Raw genomic sequence first — 22,710 nt, 5'->3', positions numbered from 1 at the left:
GACCATTGGATTAAGAAATGTGCGGCTAGGATGATGTGGACCCCCTAGGGTTGAGTGGATGGTTGATTAAATAGTATGATCTAACGAATGAAAATGATCAAAAGGATAGATCTAGCGATGGAAAACTTAGTAGCACTAAGTGCTTCGTGCTATTAATAGCATAGGAGCCGGACTCATATATAACTGCATATTTTTTAATCTAAGGTACAAAACTTAATAGCACAAATCATTTAAAAGCATAGAAGCTCAATTCTCTCTCTCTCTCTCTCTCCCTCTCTCTCTCTCTCTCTCTCTATATATATATATATAGACTACAGGGATGAGGTATCTTCCTTATCCTGTTGTCGTTTAGCTTTTCTTCTTTTCCCTCCTGTTCGCATCCTCCGTGTCTCCTCTGTTTTGCCGTGTTTTTGCTCTCGCGTTTTGCAAACACGGATTCTTCGGTTTAGGAACTCACAGTAATCGCATTAGTTGCCTATGAGATAAAAATCAAATATACTACTGGAGTTGAGTTTGATACTTTTTCTTTTTTCTTTTTTCAAGTTAGAACTCAAATTTTGACTCAACTGTTTTAGCTACAGTAAAATGGAAAGATTTAATACGTTAATTTTTTCTTTCTTTCTTTTTTAGTTCTTAACACACGATTGGTGATTTGGTGACAATGCTTAAGACATGCACGTGAATCAATTAGCATAAGCCACATAACTATCAACTCATCAACAGCATTTAGACGGATTTTTTCCAAGTTACAGTAGAAGCATCTTACTGCATGTAAAGCTTAAGCTTCTGGCAGTCAAGAACTCGTTTCCAACGATTTAACACACAAACATTCAGGATCTTTTAGCCGCCCAGGCCTTTTCACTGTTGCTTTTCAAAGTTTAGAGGACACAACTTCAACTCTTTTGTAACTATGGAAAGTAGTCAAATATTCCTGCACCTACCTTTTCTCTGCAATGTGTGTAGAACTTGCTGGGCTCGTATTCAGGATTCAATTAACGAATTCGTGCTATTTATTACTCCACTTTTAATTTCTCTAATCACCCAGCATCTATTCAGAAAGCAAAGGAACCACTAACGACTTCGAATCAGATATGCAATTACATACCACCGAGCTCTAACCTAATTGGCTAGCTTTGAAGGGTTACCCACATGCTCTCAAGATCGATTCTTGGACCAAGCAAAAACATCAGAGGTATGCGCCTATGATAAAAAAAGAAAAAGAAAAAGAAACAAACAAAGAAGATATGCAATTGTGAAAGATCTAACCTATTAACTTGGCTCCGAGCTCAAATTGAGCCAAAGATGAAACCTGATCCAAATACAAAACCAAATAAGCTGTCTCAGATCTTATTTTAGAACCCAAACCTAAATCCCAAGTCATGTTTAAATTCCTCTCCGGCAAGGGTTAATATGGTGGAGACAAAAAAATGTTGCGTGTGATTCATACCTGGTTGATACTTCATCTGTCAAGGCATTGCCGCGTAAAAATAGATTTAAAATAGCAAAATGGTAGAATATATTTAAGAGATCTGTTTTTCAGTCCAAAACCCAGGATCAAAGCCACAAAAGTATAATAATTAAACCAGAGAGAGATATTACTAGATAAGAATTTCAACGTTTGAATTGATTGTGTTTATATCACAGCGATAGCAGGAATTTGTGGGAAAAGCAATATTTAGAATAACGATTAATCCAACTACCAATCATCGACAAAAGCACTTTCAAGACAACTTCTACGAGTGTGTACAAACTCACAGTTTTGAATTGCTTGGTTTCTACCTTAATCTTGTGATTACTTCGTGAACCTGCCAGTGAAATGCAACCAGGTATGCGATTTTAGAAGTATGCAAGTTGATCAAAGAAAAAAAAACCTAAGGACTCAATGTTTTCGGAATACAGGACGGGATTTGCTACAGTTGCATGGTCAGAAAGTTTGACCTTCAATTGCTAGAAGTGAGAGCTTTTTGGGGGGGCAATAACAGGAGCAAGTACTACTAAATTCCTGCAAGCAGGTCCACAACCTACAACCTCTCATGCGAGCATGCATCAATCTTTTTTGATGCAATTCCAAAAGCAGCACACACCGAACACAATTATCTCGTGTTTACTAGTCCCGACAACAATACAGGTCCTTAATGTCTATTTTGGTTAATTTTCGGAATTGTCTGAACAGTGGCTTACGAAGAGGGAGCATAGAATCCCAGGAAGTTACAGTATCTCGGCATTTTTGTTCAAAAGTTTATAACTCTATCTGGTTCCACCCATCCCATTTCTGTTGGTCTATCAACCTCTTCCGACAAGCGAGGATCATTAACCTCTTGCAAAAGATGGGATGATAGGTACATGAAACAAAGAATGGTCCATCTCCGTGCCTAGTCGTTTGGCATTTCTCCAGGGTTGAAAACGAAAAGATAGCAGGGACAAGAGAGCTGCTTCTTCTTTTTTTTCATATGGTCCTAGACAAGTTTACAGGTGTAAGGTTTCTATTGGCTTAAGCTGATGTCGTAGGCACTTGTGGATAAGATGGTAGGGAGAGTTTTCAGAAAAGGAGAACAGTTAAAGAATGAGATCTTATCCTATACTGAATAGCAAATAAACCTGATGTAAATCAAATTCTTGAGAGTAAGAATCTACAAGCATAAAATGCGAATTGGTAGAGAAAACAGAGACAAAAAACAGTTTGACGAGCATTCTGGTAAGTATTGTATATTTAAAGTGGAAGCAATTCTTCATAAGTTAGCGAGCAGAAAAAGGTGTGTTGTACACAGTTACCAGAGAGTATTGCCACGATTAGCTAATCTCAGAAGCACTTTCTGTGGACGATTGCCGGACCAGTCTCATCATAATCTGCCTTCGTCACATGCTGGTTTTGAGGGAAAACAACTTTGGCCAATATTGCGCCACCCATCCAAGCAGAGTTCTTCGCCAAGTTCTCTGGCATGTACTCCGGCGGCTGAAATGGATTTGATAGTATTAATCAATCCATGGTTAATGTAATATGTGCTTAATTTTCCAGCTTCTAAAATAACTTCCCTAATTGAAAAACAAAAGCTAGCTATTCAAGAAACATAATATCTAGAGCTCCTAGCTGGAGTGCCAAGCAAGAATGAGCTTCTAACGCCTGAAATTTGAAGCTTTCAGAGAGATTTTAATGCCAACATTTTAAGGGCTTCTTCTATTAGCACTTCCGCAGAAACTCAAACTAGGTTTTTTTTTTTTTAAAAAAAAAAAGGCCCCATCTGTTGAAAAAAAAAAACTCTATGTACCTTTACAAGAGCCGGACGGATGGACGAAGTGCATAGATTTGCTTCTCTCTGGAACCGCTCTTCAAAACCTGAGGAAAGGAACAAGTGTGTCGAGTGAATCTACTCCACTGTAAAGTTGCATAGAAATGTGATACAACTCTTCAGGGGAAGTAACTGATAACTAATCAAATTACTTATCAGCAATGCAGTAGGTTACAGCAAAAATGCTGGAGGTGATTTCCTAAAAATGATAAAACACCTTAGAGTCCACCATTAACTGTATTGGCAAGAAGAAATATTGAGTGGCCGCAGAGGATCAGCAGCTGATAGCATGACTAATGAATTTCAGAAATTGAGTATTAAGTTTTTAAGTTTATAAAACTGAACTAATGAAATAAATGATAAGTTTAAAATTGGACGAAACACATGCACACAGATTCAACATAATTAAGCAGTAAATATATTAACTTATAATATGCGGCATAATCAATTATAGAATGATAGCTGAAAGCAGTAAGAAGATCTACTATTCAGAATCAAGATGGCAATGATTCCCGAATTCTGTCTATACATCTCTGTACTAGACAGATTCACTGAAAAAGAGGAGGGGAGGTCTGGAAGAGAGAAAAAAAAAGGAAAAAGAGTGGTGATGCTTCTTCAATAATTATAATTAACTAGTGCCATATATAGTGGTTCATCTATTAGAAGTCTGTGCGTCTTCTATTTTCAGATAATGATTATTCCAGCAATCCAGCATCCTTCTGATATATTTTTTTATCCAATGTGACGATGATAGCATTAGAAAAAATCATGCAAATGTAACCAAAAAACAATTTATAGTAACATATCAGTAGAAAACAACTTTATAGAAAATAATATTAACATACACTTTAATGGAAAGCTACCATCAGTACAAACTAAGACATATATATAACAACAGCAACAGCAATGATGACAAACTTTGATCATTTAACCACAACTATCTGGGGTTCTCTGTATTGATGCTGCACTTACATGCAGTTTTGTTTAAGGCAAGAGGCTACATCAAAATCAGTGCTACAATACCTTTCCTCACTATTTCCTGTAAAGATTTCCTATTCATCATACTAAAGATCTACTTACATATTTTTCCTGGTTTCTTGACAATAGTTTCATGCTGGCTGGTAATCTACTCAACAGGACCCTCCTCTATCTCCTGGCTTGGGACTGTTAAAAATAAAACATTAAGCACAGACATGCAAAGATTTTAGCATCAATTCCCAAGTCCCCTAGTACATGTCCTAAACATGATGCATTAGGTTTTAACAACTCTACCAAAAGGTTGACCTTTTATTTCTTCCTCTTACCTGGGAAGAAATCCGAATATGCTCCTGTAAAACAGGAGCAACTGAATCCTCGAAGCAAAGGTCATTCCAGTGTTTGCTATGTCGGATAGACAACAAACATTTAGACGACACAACACTGGGGAATACAACATAATTTCATTTCAAGAACCAAAATTCTTGACAAATCCAAAAAGATTCCTCACCTAAAGAAGTTTGATACATATATATATATACACAAGTTACTTTATAAAAATAAGCAATAAACATGACTCACAGATCTGCATAAAGCACCCTTTCCTAACTAAATTAGCAAATGTGCTTAGACAAAAAGAGTTCTGCTAACCCAATCCTACTAGCAAAACTTTAAAGAACAAAAAATTTAGATGAAGGGATGTTACAACTAACCAGTCATAGATGCTGTACCACCACAGAGCATAGTATTTTCAAAGAGCTGTCGATGGTACTCAGATGAAACGGTTGAGATGCTCCGGACTAGCTGGTCAACAAGTCCATACTCCTCTAATCCCAAGATAGATGGCTGAAAGAGAGCTTCACCAACAATATATCGCTCTCTTTTAATTGTTATCACCTGAAAGAATGGTTTTAACAATCGCTAGGGGATTAATCTAAACTATGCTCAGCAAATAAAGACAAGATCACTTACAAGTGAAAATAACAGAAGACTTCATGTAACAAATGAGCAATCACTAGCAAAATCCCAATATAATACCATATTTTGCTTGCATTATTATAATGCCGTACATTCCAGAAATTGGAAGGGAAAGAGTGCATTGTAAGGTGTAAATATGTTATGAGCCAGAAAAGGAGAAACTAAATTGTATTTGACAAGCTACCCTGAGAAAATAAGGTAGAGATTAACTTACCAAGATAAGTGAGTAAAAATATAGAGCAAAATAATTTGGACCTTAGCCTGCTAACAGGCCATCGTCCGGCCTAACATTCTTAACCTGATTAGTGGAAAAGCTACCTCTTATGGATCAAGCTTGCTACTGCATCAACAAATTATGTAGGCAATAGTTTCATCACAAAATAGACAAGCACCTAAACCAGCCTGAGCAAAGGCATAAAAATATGACATTGATATTCTTACTAATGAGGAGCAACTTTTAGCACTAACACAATTTTTCTTACTAATGAAGGTATAATCTAATGCCACCTAACTGATGTAATGCAGGATTTCAATCGCCAACATGTGCTATTTAGTTAGCACCAGACAAACAAATTAATATAACATCAAGAGGTAAAAGGGTAATTCTATTACAGCAGTTGATTATTAGTCCAAATACAAAAAAAGGAAATGTGGCATTTTTGAGACAACTTTCAGACCTGCCCATCTGGGAGAGTGTGCTTCTCTGTCTGACACGAATTTTGTGTTTCGTCAAAGGTAGATTGGTCTTCAGCACAGCAAGCATACTGCTCTTTCAACTTCTCAATCTCAGAAATGTCAATGTTAACTAACGGATTGGATTTTTGAAGTTCTCGTGCAAATAAATTTGTCAAATCAATTCCCCCAATTTCAAACCTTTTTGAAGCTATATGGTGAACCGCACCTTCACAAACTGGCGCAATATCTGGATCAAATAGAAAGTTCGTCAATCTATAGTTAGAGATTCTAGAACAGCAGAAAATGTTTATTGTACTAGCTGATCACATCAAAGAGAAGGCTAGAGCAATTTAGAAATATCATGAATATCAAGACTATGTATACTGTTCATCTTACATATGTATAGAACATTGTTCCATTAACAATCAAGTATGTAAAGATTTTACCTGCTTTAAAGAAGGTTAAAATTCCATTCTTATCACCATTCAGACAAATAGACTCTCCTTGTCATTTAAATGAGACAGTTAACTAAATTTGATATCACATAGTGTATTGACACACTTCTCAAAGTGCATGATCTTAGTAATCCAGCCTTTTAAACCAAATACGTTCCAACCTACGCTGTTCCATTATTGTGGAAACACTTCATTGCATACATTTTAACTTCATATGAAAAGTACGTTTCTCTTATCATCTTAGTAACAGTTTTTAAGTTGTCAAGCACAGTAGTATCTGGAATTTTTTATGGGTGTTTTAGTCAAGCAAACATAATCTGTTATAGCTACATACAATTTCACCTCCACACAGTTGCAAAAGCAGCTAGTCAGCGGTCTAGAATTCATACCTATCTTCCCATGTCCAATGTCAACTGTGCATCCTGAGATGCGTCCTACAGCATAAAGTGATAGTACAGCTTGTTCAGAGGCATAAAAGCCTGAAACATTAAATGTTTCGAACATTAGCTGTACCAATTGCTCCCGGAGAGCCTGCATGGGATAAAAATTTAAAGATACGTCACATTCAGAGTGAGAACTAAACCGATTTCTATGAGAAATGCAACAGACTATATGTTACTCCAAAAAAATCAAATAACGAGTTATCTAAACTGTTACAGTACTGATTCCGCTGCTAATAATGCCAGTAATGCTTCCATTGTTACTATTGCTAATACTTTTACGGCTAATACTTTTACAGCGTTAGCCCTACAGCGTCCAAATGCTGCTTCCACAAGTATTTTTGCTACTACAAGTGCTACTAATACAGAACTGGTTCATATTCTAAAATTTATGATTAAACTTTCTACTCTAAATCCAGATTGTATAAACATGCATAAATCTATGAATTATAAATCTTTGAACTAGAAGCTCCAAGTGAGCAAGAAGCAGCATCAAACCATCAACTTGAAACATCAAAGTACTGAATAATGAAACAATGGCCCATCAACAAAACCTTCGGGGTGAAGAGAGGATCGGTGAACAGGATTTGTCCCTCCTCCCCAATCTCCCATCCGATCAGCGTATACAACACATGCTTGAGCAAATCCTCCATGGCGTCCCAATCCTTGACAAAACCCCTCACTACGGGATCCACAGTCACCTCCTCGACCTCCGAACCCTCCCCCTCCCCAGCCTCTCCCTCCTCCAACACCCGCTTCATCTTCGTCGGGAGTATCTGCCCAAACACTCGAATCAAACAATTAAACTCGATCTACGAAGAAGAAAACAACAGGAATTACACGAAGCAAATCGGATGGAGGATGCGATACCAGAGCGGGATTCTGATCGGGGGAGGCGATCCCGGCTTTAAGGAGCTTGGATCCGGCATCGACGACCACCGCCTCCATAGGAATGGTAGGAAGCTTGAATCGAAACCCTAGACGTGGGAATCGGAGAAGGAAGAAACCCTAGCTTCGGGGAATCGTCCCCTTCGCTTCTATGCGGAGGTTGTGGAATGGAGAAGCGGTGGGAAGTGTGGGGGATATTTAAATGGGAGAAACGATCGCGGGAAAATGGAATAAGGCATCGACGGGCACGACGAGATCGATGGTCTTTTTTTTTTTCTTTTTTTTTCTTTTTTAATTTTAATTAACAGGGACTCCGTGTTGCGGGGGAAGGAGAAAGCGGGTCGGGTTGAGTTCAATGGTTTCCCGCGATAAACCGCAACACGAATCCTTTTTATTTTAGGAGGTGGAATAACCCCTTAACCCTCATATTATCCCCAAACACTTTAAAAAATAGGTAGGATTAGCTAACCCCACCTCAAATGGGTTATCCCGATTTAACTAACCCCACCTAACCCCACCAAACCCCAACCAAACACTATTGTTTATTTATAATAACCCACTATCCTTCTTATCCCACTTATTCCAACCAAACACTATTTTTTACTATTCTAGACTAACTCCAACCCCCAACCAAACACAAAAATACTCTAACTCCACCTTAACCCCGAACTTAATCCTATTCCTAGAATAACTAGTTTTTCCTTTAACTCCGAACCAAACGGTAGCTTAAAGAATAGTTTCGGAAAAACCAGTGTCTCGTTACTCAAAAAAATCGTGGAAAACTATTTTTTTAAAAAAAATTCATGAGAAATATCATTTCTATAATTTTTGCCTTGAAAAATAATTTTTCACACTGTTCCGAGTATCAAACACCCCCCTAGCATTGCAAGGAATGTTTCAATTTAAGCTGATCAAATATCTTTTCGATACATTTCGACCTTAATTTAGTCAAATATGGAGACAACCTTTACATGGCAACAGCTTAGTGCAGAAACAAGTAATCTCTAATTTCCATGGAACATCCGGTTCTCCATACAACAGTGCCTGCATTTTCCAGTGGAAGCATACAAAATGATTTCACAGTTCACAAACTTGCCGCGCGGTTTTCCCAGCATCCCACAATTGTTACAGTTGATCCACCATGATCCTTGGCCGATAAGTTTCAGTGATGGGAGATCACTGAACATAAGTGATTAATCTTCACGTGTTAGTTGCGAGCTACTTTTCAGAATCGTGACTATTCGAAGACGCGCTCATCTTCTGCGGTCGGTGGCTGGCCAAATGCTAGTAGGCTCATATGTCTGCTCCCATCTGTGATCACTGCTCGCACCGCCTGCAAAAAGCGATGCAATTTACAAAAAAAAAGATTTACCAACCACTTACGCTTGTTTTAAAGGTACTAGCAAGAAAAGTTCAGAGAGAGAGAGAGACAGAGAGAGAGAGAGAGATGCAATTCTCATGCAAGTATCTGAGACTGAGATAATGCTGAGATTGCGCACCTTATCTATTTCGCTGCAGATAGAAGGATTCTCTCGCAGATACTGCAGTGCTTTGTCTCTGCCTTGCCCCAACCTGTTAGAAAATTTAATTGTTACAACAAGAATTAAAAAAATAATAATAAATGAATCAAAATATACAAACTAGCAATAAACACAGTTGTTAAGCAAGGATCAGAAACTTTTGTTCCAAGAGTTAACTTCTCTTGAAAAAGCCTCCACAAGTTATTCTTATTCAAATAACTGGTAAGAGTAAATTAGAATGACATTTCAGCAGCACCAAAGATGCTATACTTGAAATGTATATTTCAGTAGAATAGATTAAAAGATCCTTTGGGATCTATTAATAGCATGGCTGGAGACATAGGTTTTAAGATGATTCGGAGATGATTCTGAACAGAGGAAGCAAACCTCTGGTCTCGGTAGCTGTACCATGATCCCTTCTTCGACACAACATCCATCATTTCAGCACAATCAAGAACACATCCCTGAAGGATAACTTTTACAGAGTAAGAAGGGTGCTTCTCAAGCATTTAAAAAACAAAACAAAAAGGAGAAAAAAGTCACTATATACTGACCAATTTACTGACTCCCTCCCCAAATATGATTTCGAATTCAGCTTGTTTGTAGGGTCGAGAGACCTGTGAAGAAGACAAAGCAGAAAAACAAGTTAGAGCTCATTACAAAAAAAGCATGGCAAAACCTGGAAGAATGCACAAAAACTAAATCTACTACTCGCAAAAATCTCCGGTTGAACTTTCAGAATTTTCCTCTGCTGCATAAATAATATAAATTGAAGGATAAGAACTAAGCAAGTATACATACTTTGCTTTTTTGCACCCTAACACGGACCTTGACACCAATATCTTCGTCTTCTTTTGCCTACATAAAGAACAATAAACCAGTTTTATTTGATTAAAAGTCTTCATTTACTTTAGACATCGCACTACAACTTGCCTACTAAACCAAAAGCTAGTTTTATGGGCTTACAGACTTTATCTTCCCAATAGGACGAATCTCAAGGCGAACCGATGCAAAGAATTTCAAAGCTATTCCTCCACTAGTGACTTCGGGATTGCCATAGAACACTCCAATCTTTAACAAGAGAGGGCATCAAGTTATGAACTCCCAAAAAAAAAGGAAAAAGAAAAAAATAAAATTCAGACCTTATATCTTATCTGATTAAGAAAAATGAGAGTACAACCAGCTTTCGAGGCATTGCCCGACATTTTCCGTAGAGCTTGACTCATAAGACGAGCTTGAAGACCCATTTGCTGCATTCCTATCTCACCCTAAACATAAATTGCAGAATTATAATTGACCAAGCATATAAATTATGGTCGAAAAAAGAAATTACGGGGACTATATTTAAATGATCTGTTTTGTACTTTCTTACAAAAGTACCATCAGGATCCAAATCAAAGGCATTAGTTTTGTATTATCTCAAGTTTTTAAAGAGCAGCACCTTTTCTTAGGAAGGAGGTATACAAGTTTACATTTTGCCGGGATATGTTGATGCCAATAGATAATTTTGCAGGGTTATATATGTGAACATATCAAGAAAAAAAAAAACAAAAACTTACTTCAACTTCTGCCCTTGGAGTGAGAGCTGAGACTGAATCAACACAAATGACATCTATTGCTCCAGATCTGCACATACGATCGGCAACTGAGATAGAAGAATGTCAGTCAAACTATACTTAAAGAAGAGACTTTCACATGTTTTTTATCTATCTAACTTCCCCATGTACATCATAAGTTGATTGCCAACAAAAAAGTTAAGTGAATGTACATTAAATTTCCAACTCTTACACACTTTACCCTTTTTAATGTATGAAGAGTAGCCATTTTCCTACAAACTGTCCGTGAAGTCTATATGGGAAAGAAAGAAAAGCATCTCCACTGAACGTACTCTAAGAAAAGTTAGTTTGTATCACCACTCTCTGCGAATAAAGCAATTAGTTACCTATCTTCAATCTTAACATATATTAAACACATCATTTCGTCAAAATAAATTATGATTGGGCAGTCGGGATAAAAATTTTGATTTGCTTTATAGTAGATTTAGTGATCTCACAAAATTATTGATATTGTAGCAGAGTTACTAATAAACATTAGCAATGATATAGACACCTGGCTACATAGAAACAGAGGGACAGATTGAATCTTAACAAAAGAAAAGCAACTGGAAGCTAGAAATCATATGGAGGAAATAGAGATGTTACTTTCTAATGCCATTTCTCCATTATCAGGTTGGCAAACAATCAGATTCTCTATGTCTACCCCCAATGATTTTGAATAAGCTGGATCAAAAGCATGCTCTGCATCAACAAGCATCGCATTGCCTCCAAGCTTCTGCATAGTATAACTACCATTACGCTATATTTTAACAACAATAAAGCATAATTAGCATTAATATAGTTCAAGTGGTTGTAAAGAATGCAATATCTCCTTATGGGTCTGAAAAATTGAAACAGCTAAATAATATACAATGCCAACCTGTACTTCCGCAATTGCATGCAGAGCTAGGGTAGTTTTTCCACTGCTCTCTGGGCCAAATATCTGCAAATAGTCAAACTATTTTCAGGATGCATATTGTTGGTAGTAGAAATATGTCCATGACAAGTCAATTTTGTGTTTAGACATTCCTATTCTGCATGGTCCATATATATAAACAAGATAAGCAACTTTGGCTAAAGTACTGTAACCGTCACGATAGATTCTTTCATTCTTTTTTTCTTTTCCAGAATTGGATAATAAGATATTGATGCTGACAATCAAATTATAAACTGATATCTTGACCAACAAAAGAGGTTCAATTTAGCTATGGAAGTAACAAACCCACCTCCACTATTCTTCCTTTGGGAATACCACCACCCAAAGCAAAATCTAATGTCAAACACCCACTCGGGAAAGTCTCTCTGCAGTAAAACTAGAATAATCAGCACGACCTCTGAAGAATAAAAAAACTATCTTCATATAGAAAGCGAAGGAGCTCAAAAACATACACTAGAGCACCACCGGCACTGCCTAATCTTGTAACACTTCCTTTTCCAAATGAACTGTTTATATCATTCATCGCTGTTTCCAGTGCTTTTTGCTGCGTAAACAAGGATCATAATAATTTAGGATTTCTCATAATTCTAGTTCTATCACAAACTAAGAAGGGTGAACAAATTTAGTTGCCATATGACCGACGTTGAACATAAAGAGGCCGCAGTTTCCTGTACACCAATTTGCAGGACCACTAAACTCAATGTCGGCCTTAAGTATGGAGTTAAAAAAATGCTAATTTTTTCTAATAGTCAGGAATGTGTGCGTATTATTGACTAATAAGTTAGAAATAGGAATGTACACTACTTGAGAAGATAGGTAATCTAGCAATAAAACATGAATAGCTAATATCTTATAGGGATATAAGAATTGCTCCCCAGTGATTAGCAAAGGAAGGTTAGAGTCAGCATGGAATGATTCCCAACACTTCATAGAGGGAAAAGAAGCTCCTTAAACCCTAAACCCTAATCTAGAGAGTACTAACGTAGAGAAACAAGCCAATACTAGAACTCATTCAAGTCCAATACAATACACTATCATACCACAAACAATCAATATCACCTCCAAATAGGCAACTCCAATTACAAAACCAACACAAAAATTAGTCCAAATTTACACTTCGCAACAACCCACGAAGTAAAAAATCACATTTTGAAGAGAACCCACGACACATTTCAATCAGAATCAACTTCCCCAACGTTATTTAAGATCGAAACCCTACCCGATCGATGAGGCGAGGGTCGATGTCGCCAGAGAGGGCACCATTACCCTTCACGTCGAACTCGCACCGAAGCCTACTTACTCTTCCGGAGACGAAGGGCGTAGGGCACAAAAGGGGAACCCGGAATCGGGGAGGAGGAGGGGGAAATAGCGAAAGCGGGTTCCCGAGAGGGGTGTGGGGGATGCTCGGGGAAGCGGGGGGCGCCATGCGTGTCGATCCGAAGCTGAGGAAGAGGAGAACGAGAGACACTGAGAGGGAGATGTTGGGGGGGGAGAGAGAGAGAGAGAGAGAGAGAGAGAGAGAGAGAGAGTGGAGGAATCGAAAATTAGGGGTTTTCGGGGAAGCAAAAAATAGGATTGAGGAGGATTAGTTATTGCGTGCACCCGGTGCATTGTGCACCAGGTGTATAAGTAGAGCTCATACACCACCACCTATGACCAAGGGATGCAAACGGGCCGGATCCGGCGGCAGTAGAGTTCCCCCACCTTCCGCTCCATTTCTTGTCGGATGGAGCGGATTCGGGACGGATTATTTTTTATTTTATTTTTTACTCCCACTTACCTCTTCATTCGGGATGAATTTTGACAAATTTTTGACGAATCAAAGGATTGAAGGAAAAAAAAAAAAAAAAAGTCCCCCGCCTCTCATTCCATTTACTTGGCAAATCGGGATGGATTCAGAACGGATTATATTTTTCTATATATTTTGTTCCCACTTACCACCCCATTCGGGACGGATCGGGCAGAAGCTCCATCAATCCGGATCCATCTGCATCCCTACCACCACCCTGGAAACCTCACTCACTACATTGCGGTTGCGGTGTATTGATGTACGGATACACTTGGTGCACGCAATATTTTCCTATTTTTGGGTGAATTTTCCTCGTCGTTGGAAAATTCCAGCAATAGCAGTTGGTCTCAAACCGGCGAGAACGAAACCCGTTCTCTCTCCTCCTCTCTCTCTCTCTACCTCTCACCCAAAAAATAATAATAATAAATAAAATAAATAAATAAATAAAATAAAGTATAAATAAATCTATAAAATTTGATCGTCTTCTTCTTCGTATACCGCGGAAGCTCTTCGTTGCGGAGCATCGGGAGAGGAGCCGATTCCAACGACAGCTCCTCGCGATCGGAACGGGGTTTCCCTTCGATTCGTTTTGGTAATACACAGGTAATCAGATCTTCGATTTGAGTTTTTTTTTTTTTTTGTTTTTGGACGTTGATTCTGCGCTCAATTAGGGTTTCTGCTCGCTTTTTGTAGAGTTTGATCTCGTAAATTGTGGTTTATGTTGCGAGTATCTGGATTCGATGGTGCGATGTAGTAAATTTGGGCGTTTTACTGCTGTATTAGCATATCTGCACTGTTTTTTCAATGCATATGATTGAGATATCCTGTTCATTCGAGGGGGGATTTGTGATGTTTAAGAAGCTAGTCAATTACTTGATTTTTGTGACCTAAGATGATTTGGATCAGAAGCTTTTGTTTGTGTTGTATTAGAAGGATCATTTTTGCCTGTATTTTTGCCGTAGGGCATAGGTTTGTAGTTTTTGTTATTTAAGAGCTTGCGTTTTTTTGAATTAAATATCGAAATCTGAATACAAGTAGCTGCAGGAATGAAGTGCTTGCTGTTTCAAGGATTGATTAATTGTTTCACTGCACATTACACAAATAAGCAGTTGTTTCTTAAGACATACGTTAGCGCATTTAATAAGAAGATTTAGATGATTATTTTGATGCGTTCAAAACCCTTGCAAACAAAATTCAATGCACTTTTGATGCTCACAGAATATGTATCTTAGCTAAACCTTTCATCTGATGCTTCTTGTTTGATGCATAATTCAAGGATCTCAAATTGTTTCTCTTCTTTGGTTGTTGAAATAGTTCTGATCACAGATCACATTTTTGCTCATCAAATTATGTGGCTTCAGATTGAGTTTTATCAAAATCGAGCGTCAACCTTATGCAATAGATTTAATGTAAAGCATGTTTACTAACAATCATTTCGCTAAGTTCTTATCATCCGCTTTACGTCCGTGATGCTTGGATTATTATGTGATCAGCTGCATTTGATCACTTAACTATGGTTGAATATTGATTGTACAGGTATGCAGAGCCAAGTGGTGTGCAATGGATGCAGGAGCATGCTTCTTTATCCCAGGGGAGCCACTAGCGTATGCTGTGCACTATGTCGTACTATAACTTCAGTGCCCCCTCCAGGTACTTCTTACTTCTGAGAATGCTGATTATTTGTATTGCTTGTTTACTAGCCTATTTTAGCAAAAGTTTAGAATGACTTCTCTTCTTTACTTGAAGAATGTTGGTAGGAGTGATAGTGTTTCTTAGTATCTGGAAAACACCTTCATTTTGTTTTTTCAGTGGTCTTAGGGTAAAAAAGATGAAGCCTTTCTTTGCATAAAATCCGAGAACTATAAAGCAATACTACTTATACAAGTGAAGAATTATATTATGATATATTGATATCCTAGGTTCTTGTGCATAGGAGAATCATAAGGTGTTGATTAAATTTTTCCCTTCTATCACTTTCTTAGCCTATGCTATCATGGTTCAACAATGCAATTTAGGAGATTAACATGTGTTTGAAAGATTGCATCGAACCTTTTTGTAGGAGTTGAAACAGCTCATCTTATATGTGGTGGTTGCCGAACTTTATTGATGTATCCTCATGGTGCAGCAACTGTGAGATGTTCCTGCTGTAACATGATCAATAATGTCAGATCAGGTGATGACAAGATATTTTATTTATTATTCCTGACATTCTATTTGTCCTTCTGGCCAGTAATGTAGCTTCTGTTCTTAATTACTTTAGTCCTTTATAGTATCCCTGAATATGCTGGTCCGACGTGAGAGAGATATTCTCATGAAACTCGTAGTTTATAGTTTTGCTATTAACCATCTTGGACACATTTCGACTGTTTTAGTTTTGCCGAAAGTGAAATTTTACCTCTCTTAAGTTGCCGAATATCTGTACTCGTCAATGCATCCTATCAGTAGTTTTGTGATCATTCAAATGCAAACCGCAAATTGGACGACAATAAGTTGATTTATAATAACGGTGTCATTCTTAGAAGGTTTTAATTTTGTTTTTGCCTGTGATCAGCAAATAGCGTAGCTCATGTGAACTGTGCCCAGTGCCGTACGACTCTCATGTATCCTTATGGAGCTCCGTCTGTCAAATGCGCCGTATGCCATTATGTTACAAACACCGGGGTACTGCCGAAATCTCCTCTCTTCTAACATTCCTCTTCCATTTTCTCCAGTATCTTTTGCTATCTTCTTCAGTTTTGAGTAACATAAATATTTTCTTCTTCTTCTTTTTTTCCTTTAGATGACCAATATGATGGCTCCTGCTTCCGTGCCGCAGAGGCCTAATGAATATCCGTCAACTTCAGCTGTATGTATTTTATTTTAGTCAAGTTGGTGATTTAAATTTGAATACAAATTGGACTGTACTAGTTTTACTTATTTATATTTATTTTACCTCTGAATTGTTTCAGCCTCCATCGCAAGGCAACAACGTCACAGTTGTCGTCGAGAACCCTAAGTCGGTGGACGAAAGAGGCAACTTGGTAAGCATCTTTTACCTCTAGGTAGAGGTATCACTATTGCCCGGGCTTTTGCGAAAAGCTGATTTTACTTTTGAATCCCTTTAATTCGCCTTGCGCAATGCAGGTAAACAATGTCGTAGTTGGAGTTACGGTCGGGAAGAAATGACACTGCAGTCGCGCAGTTACCGCCGTTCCTTGTATTTGTCCTTGTTTATACATGAAAGTTGGAATCCTCGTAATTTCCTCGGCGTAAAGACATGATGAAACACAAAATAATGTGGTGGCAATTGTTGTGCTTGGCGCGAAGAGCCGAAAGGTTTCATATTTGTTGCGCAATTGTGTTAATTTTTTGGGTTAATTTTATACAGATTCCTGCAAACATAGTGAATGGCAAATATATTCCTACAAAGTTCAACTTTCAAGGTGCGTTTGATTCGGGTTATCCTAGCAGGATTACAGGCAATCCTATCAGGATTATTGCGTTTGGTTCATCCGGTATGTAATCTGTTCGGCGGGGGGTTATATCTTAGATTACTAAAGGCGACTAATCTTGCATGCTATATAAACTACAAGTTTACCCTCTAACTCCAGAAACCTTTTCAATATGTCATTTTAAACTTTTTAATTTAAAATTTTGAATTATCAACTTTTAAATTTAAATTTTGAATTTTAATTTTCAATTTTCAATTTTCAAATTTAAAATTTCAAATTTAAATTTTGAAATTTGAAATTTAAAATTTTAAAATTTTAAATTATTTAAAATAAAATTTAGTAAAAAAATATTATTTGTAAACAGTAAAAAAAAAGTTTGCCATATATGGCTAAGAGTAATTTTAGAATAGATTATACTTTATTGTCAAGATTACTGAATTTTAATGNGTTATTTCATATTAGATAAGATTTTAATGAGAATTCAAGATTACTGAATTTTAATGACTGAACCAAATATTGTAATGATATAAATATTGCAATTTAATTATTATATTATTGCATTAAACTAAACGCGCTAATGCAGCATTAGTAGTAATCTCTTTTAGAAATTCAAGATATCTGGATATATCGAAATACTCTCTAAAATTAGATAACTCAAACCAAAAGCGCTCTCATATGTTGCCCCTGCAAAAGTTCAGATGTTTTTAAATATGTTCCTCTAATTTGTTATCGTTAAAGAACCGTTAGAGAATTGTTTATATTTTTAATTGTGTCATCACAAATGTCTCTTCAAAAGCCATAACAGTATAATATTGCGTCCGACTACTATACTCTTATAAATATAGGCATCTTTATACTCATAAGTTTTCTGTCGTTAGATCTACTCTTTTGACCATTTCCGTCCGTTAGATCATACTATTCAACCAACCACCCACTTAACCTTAATGGACCACTATTAAACTAATCGGGGATCACTATCATCTTAGCCGCACATTTTTCCATCCAACGGTCGAAAACTTATAAGTGCAAAGAGTTCTATACTCACAAGAGTATACTAACTCTAACCATATAAGAGGATAACAATATCAAAAGCTAACCAAGGTTTTAAGTATTTAATCTATGGTTAATTAAATTTTTCTAACGGATTTTAATGGTGGGGACATATTTGATGACATTAGGACTTTTACAGGGATAACATATATATTTGCCATTTGTTATATTTATAGAGACCTGTATAAAACTAATCCTAATTTTTGTGTGGTTTCAATTTTAATAACTCTGCCGTACTGCTACTTCTGCAGTTTTTTTTATTTTTTCAAAAAAAAAAATTATATTCGAGCTCACTATCATATTATTCACCTAACCACCCACTTAACCCTAATAGACCACTATTAAACTAATCGGGGACCACTATCATCCTAACCGTACATTTCTTCATCCAACGATCGAAAACTTATGAGTACAAAGAGTTCTATACTCATGAGAGTATAGTAACTCTAACCATATAAGAGGATAACAATATCAAAAGCTAACCAAGGTTTTAAGTATTTAATCTATGGTTAATTAAATTTTTCTAACGGATTTTAACGGTGGGGACATATTTGATGACATTAGGACTTTTACAGGGATAACATATATATTTGCCATTTGTTATATTTATAGAGACCTGTATAAAACTAATCCTAATTTTTGTGTGGTTTCAATTTTAATAACTCTGCCGTACTGCTACTTCTGCAGTTTTTTTTATTTTTTCAAAAAAAAAAATTATATTCGAGCTCACTATCATATTATTCACCTAACCACCCACTTAACCCTAATAGACCACTATTAAACTAATCGGGGACCACTATCATCCTAACCGTACATTTCTTCATCCAACGATCGAAAACTTATGAGTACAAAGAGTTCTATACTCATGAGAGTATAGTAACTCTAACCATATAAGAGGATAACAATATCAAAAGCTAACCAAGGTTTTAAGTATTTAATCTATGGTTAATTAAATTTTTCTAACGGATTTTAACGGTGGGGACATATTTGATAACATCAGAACTTTTACAGGGATAACATATGAAAGTTGAACTTCATAAAATATATTTGCCATTTATTATATTTATAGAGACCTGTATAAAATTAATCCTAATTTTTTTGTGGTTTCAATTTTAATAACTCTGCCGTAACAACTTCTGCAGTTTTTTTTTATTTTTCCAAAAAAATAAAAAATATATTCGAGCTCAGATGTGTAGATTTCGTCTGATAATCGGACGGTTGTGAAGGACCCACCCTTTCACAGATCACACACAAATGATCATCACGGCTCGAATATTTTTCAATATTTTTGAATGGGGTGAGAGAGGCTCGAACTCTCGACCTCAGGATACCTCAAACCAAGCTATGAGACCTACGCGCTAGCCAACTGCGCCACCACCCCTTTGTTGTTCAAGTTTAATTTTTTATTTATAAAAACTATTATTTTAACTTAGTCCAAAGAATTTCATGTAATCTTTTGATTCTAAAATGTATTTGAATTCGACAAAAAGCAATAGTAAGGAGTCTGGGTGGGGATTTGAGTGGCAAGTAGGGAGTCAAATTCTTGAGTCTCAAAAAGTGGGAAAAAGAAAACAAAAATTTAAAAAAAAAAAGGTTATGATTGTTTGGGTGGTTTAGGAGTGGGCATGTTTGTTTACATGGAAGTCCGGGGTTGAAGTGAGGAGTTTGTGTAACTGAAGTTCGCAGATGTTTGATAATAATGAAAATTTTGGACTTCCATGGGAGCCTATGCATATGTTTCTGTCTCATGGAGCAATGACTTCGCATACGGCAGTAACTCACAACTTATCCTCTAACTTTTTTTTTAATTTTTTTTCACTAGAATGGCTAAATCACGACTGAATCTACAGTATATGAAACTTAAAATCAATCTGAACCAGCGATCAATGGCTGGTTTAGATCACCAGTTTGCTTCAGCTATGCTTGCCCTTATAAGCTTCCCAATCACTAATGATAACTGATAATAAGATTATTTCTTACTCCTAAGTATTTATTATTTATATTAAATGAAAAAACATAAATGTGAAGGTGTCGTGGTGTAGTTGGTTATCACGTCAGTCTAACACACTGAAGGTCTCCGGTTCGAACCCGGGCGACGCCACAAGAAATTTTTTAATTTATTTTTCCTGATCTTTTTAATAAAAATAATTTTTGAAATTTACTTTTTTAGATTTTCTTTAATTTATTTTTCCTGATCTTTTTAATAAAAACTATGTATATAGTACAAGAGAGAATTTGTTGGTTAATGAATGAAGCAAATCTAATGAATCCGCATAATATACATTTTGGAAATTTCTAAATTTTTAGTCACACTTATACAAGAGAGAATTTGTAGGTTAATTAATAAACCAAATCTAATGAATCCTCATAATATACATTTTAGAAATTTCTAAATCTCTTGTTACACAGGATTTTCAGGGTGCATGCTTTGACTCTCTCTCTCTCTCTCTTCCTTTATTTTTATTAATCAAATATTATTAAAGTATTTTTTATTTTAATAAAGAATATTATAACCTTTTAGCTTATAGAGGTCAACAAGAGTTAAAAGACTTAGATCTTGTTTGGTAATATGGTAGCTAAAATCGTCATTTTTATAATGTGAACAACTCAGAAACTCTGAAGCACTTTTAATCTTTTCTTATTTTATTATTAAAAATATTTTATATTGTATGAGGTATATATATGATTGGTGTGCAATAAATTATATGACCATTCTATAGCAAGGAGGAGATCTATATATATATATATAAACCAAAAGTTAAAAGTTTTTTAAAAAAGAAACATTTATATATTGTGACTAATGACTACCCACACTTGATTCTATTACAACCTTTTTGTTTTTTAATTCCATATTTGTCATGTTGTTGAGCACATCATAGCCATGTGCTAGTGGGGCTTATGCAACATTATCAATTATATGCCAAATATGGAAAATTTTTACCTACTCAAAACCTATTTACTATTTGGTGGAGGTTGCATAGAGTTGCAGCCCCTTTTTGGGACATTGATACCATGTTAATTAATTAAGATGAATTTAAACATGTAAGGTGTTTGAGTCATTGGTTTAGTTAAGAGGTGACACCTTTTGTGGGGCAGTGTTTAATTTATTAAATTGATTTTTAAGTCCATAATAGTAGATTCCAAATCATGCACTACATCTCGATGTGCATAATCTACTATAATCAAACTGTAGCAACTCATATATTAGATAATCGTGACAGTACCTCAGATCTAAGAATTGATTGCTGAAGTACAACAAATAATTTGTCATTGACAAGTATGTCTCGTTTTATTGACAAATTCTAATAGGCTTCTGAGTAATAAGATCTAAACTATAGAGTCATAAAATAAAATTATAGTTTAGTATAAACGGGACTTCACTTCTAAGTTACCACCAAAGTGTTTCATCTTAAAAATAGCCCATAACCACTTATTAACAAATCTTCATGAAATAATGGACATGACATTTCTTCATCAAATTACATGATACACTTGATAATATTAATAATAATGTCACTTATTATTATACAATCAAAGGTGATAGTTAAGAACCCTGATAAGAAATGTGGTCCAATTGAGAACATTGTGTAGACCAAAATGCAATAAAAGATGCATGCACTTGGATGCTTGTACTTATCCTTTGCTTTAATAAATGTGGGCATTATTGGATTCAATTCCTTCTTGATCTGAGGTGTTGACTGAAAGGGACCCCAACAACAACACAGTATGGTACTTGGTTAATAATATAAAATAATACATGTCCCACAAAATTAATCTATCATTAATTAGATTGAGCAAATAAAGTTATGGGTTTTTTTTTTTTTTTTTTGGGAAAACTTCAAATACCCCTGTGGATTCACACTTTCTCATTTCAAAGTATATCAAGTTAGGAATCTTAGGATCTTGTAATTTCGCACTTTCTCACTTTAGTGCCTGTGGTTTAAAGTGTATCAAGTTAGTACTCTGTGATTTTATTTTTGTATCAAGTTAGTATCATGGGGTTTCATTTTTCTTTTTTTATTATCCATTTTAGAAATTTTTTTTTTAAATCAGTGACAAAGCTAAAACTAAAGGGAACTAAAATGAATATTCGATAAATCTATGTAGGGTATCTGAAGTTTTTTGTATATAATTTAACGAAATATTAAACCACATGGTATTAAAGTGAGAAAGTGCGAAACCACAAGGTATTAACTTGATACACTTTAAACCACATGGTACTAAAGTGAGGACGTACGAAACCACAGGGGGAGTATTTGAAGTTTTTCTTTTTTTATGTAGCTATATATATAGCCCTAATGATGTGGAGCATAACTTTTGTTTGTGGAAGTTAGTTTCAGTCTTATGTGCACAAAGTAAATGATTAGCAAATGATAAACAATGTGGTTAGAATGATTAATCACTTGCTTTGGTTGGATGGTGAAGAGGAATAGAAGAAGGGAAAAAAAAAAAGCCGCTATTGCGAGTTCCCCAGAATCTCCTCATATATTGATCAGATACTTAGTATATGCATAAACTACTTATTAACACACGATTAAATTTTTGTTTAGAATTTTAACTCATTAAATAAACAGGTGGGGATTTAAATTCGTAATGTTGTAGAATTGAAGGGATTTATAATTGACTTTAATGCTACGTGGAAGAAGAAAAAAAAACAAATCTAGCAGCAAACAACATAAGAATAGTGTTA

At 35.9% G+C, this 22,710-nt stretch overlaps 3 protein-coding genes and 2 non-coding genes across 8 annotated transcripts; 2 read left to right on the top strand and 3 right to left on the bottom strand.

Moving 5' to 3' along the window:
* LOC109715787 (actin-related protein 7) lies at positions 2,583-7,986 on the bottom strand. Of its 3 annotated transcripts, none has more exons than XM_020240958.1 (7): positions 7,681-7,984; positions 7,365-7,586; positions 6,760-6,901; positions 5,918-6,162; positions 4,976-5,159; positions 3,267-3,334; positions 2,583-2,953 (listed from the first exon to the last, which is right to left on the bottom strand). In XM_020240958.1, the coding sequence occupies exons 1-7, from the start codon at positions 7,756-7,758 to the stop codon at positions 2,801-2,803; spliced, it is 1,092 nt and encodes a 363-aa protein (XP_020096547.1). In that variant the 5' UTR covers positions 7,759-7,984; the 3' UTR covers positions 2,583-2,800. The 3 variants fall into 3 exon arrangements, with proteins under 3 accessions (XP_020096547.1, XP_020096549.1, XP_020096548.1); XM_020240960.1 differs by lacking the exon at positions 2,583-2,953 and adding an exon at positions 4,368-4,451 and having other exon boundaries at positions 7,681-7,986; XM_020240959.1 differs by lacking the exon at positions 2,583-2,953 and adding an exon at positions 3,517-3,568 and having other exon boundaries at positions 3,286-3,334; positions 7,681-7,986.
* LOC109715872 (DNA repair protein recA homolog 1, chloroplastic) lies at positions 8,563-13,234 on the bottom strand. Of its 2 annotated transcripts, XM_020241086.1 has the most exons (13): positions 12,970-13,232; positions 12,203-12,294; positions 12,040-12,115; positions 11,694-11,756; positions 11,420-11,549; positions 10,778-10,863; positions 10,361-10,486; positions 10,185-10,289; positions 10,020-10,076; positions 9,773-9,835; positions 9,606-9,682; positions 9,198-9,270; positions 8,563-9,031 (listed from the first exon to the last, which is right to left on the bottom strand). In XM_020241086.1, the coding sequence occupies exons 1-13, from the start codon at positions 13,174-13,176 to the stop codon at positions 8,936-8,938; spliced, it is 1,251 nt and encodes a 416-aa protein (XP_020096675.1). In that variant the 5' UTR covers positions 13,177-13,232; the 3' UTR covers positions 8,563-8,935. The 2 variants fall into 2 exon arrangements, with proteins under 2 accessions (XP_020096675.1, XP_020096676.1); XM_020241087.1 differs by lacking the exons at positions 8,563-9,031; positions 9,198-9,270 and having other exon boundaries at positions 9,642-9,682; positions 10,189-10,289; positions 12,970-13,234.
* On the top strand, positions 13,941-16,960 carry LOC109714959 (protein LOL3-like). Its single transcript, XM_020239724.1, has 7 exons — positions 13,941-14,142; positions 15,076-15,189; positions 15,599-15,712; positions 16,091-16,200; positions 16,319-16,384; positions 16,488-16,559; positions 16,663-16,960. The coding sequence occupies exons 2-7, from the start codon at positions 15,078-15,080 to the stop codon at positions 16,702-16,704; spliced, it is 516 nt and encodes a 171-aa protein (XP_020095313.1). The 5' UTR covers positions 13,941-14,142; positions 15,076-15,077; the 3' UTR covers positions 16,705-16,960.
* On the bottom strand, positions 19,314-19,401 carry TRNAM-CAU. The gene is given in 2 exon segments: positions 19,314-19,349; positions 19,364-19,401. It is a non-coding gene; the product is annotated as a tRNA-Met (tRNA).
* Positions 20,048-20,121, top strand: TRNAV-AAC. The gene has a single exon. It is a non-coding gene; the product is annotated as a tRNA-Val (tRNA).

This window comes from Ananas comosus, linkage group 9 (assembly GCF_001540865.1).
Source record: "Ananas comosus cultivar F153 linkage group 9, ASM154086v1, whole genome shotgun sequence".
Taxonomy (NCBI): Eukaryota; Viridiplantae; Streptophyta; class Magnoliopsida; order Poales; family Bromeliaceae; genus Ananas; species Ananas comosus.
The sequence above is the reverse complement of the archived record's forward strand: the minus strand, read 5'-3'. Positions and strand labels throughout refer to the sequence as shown.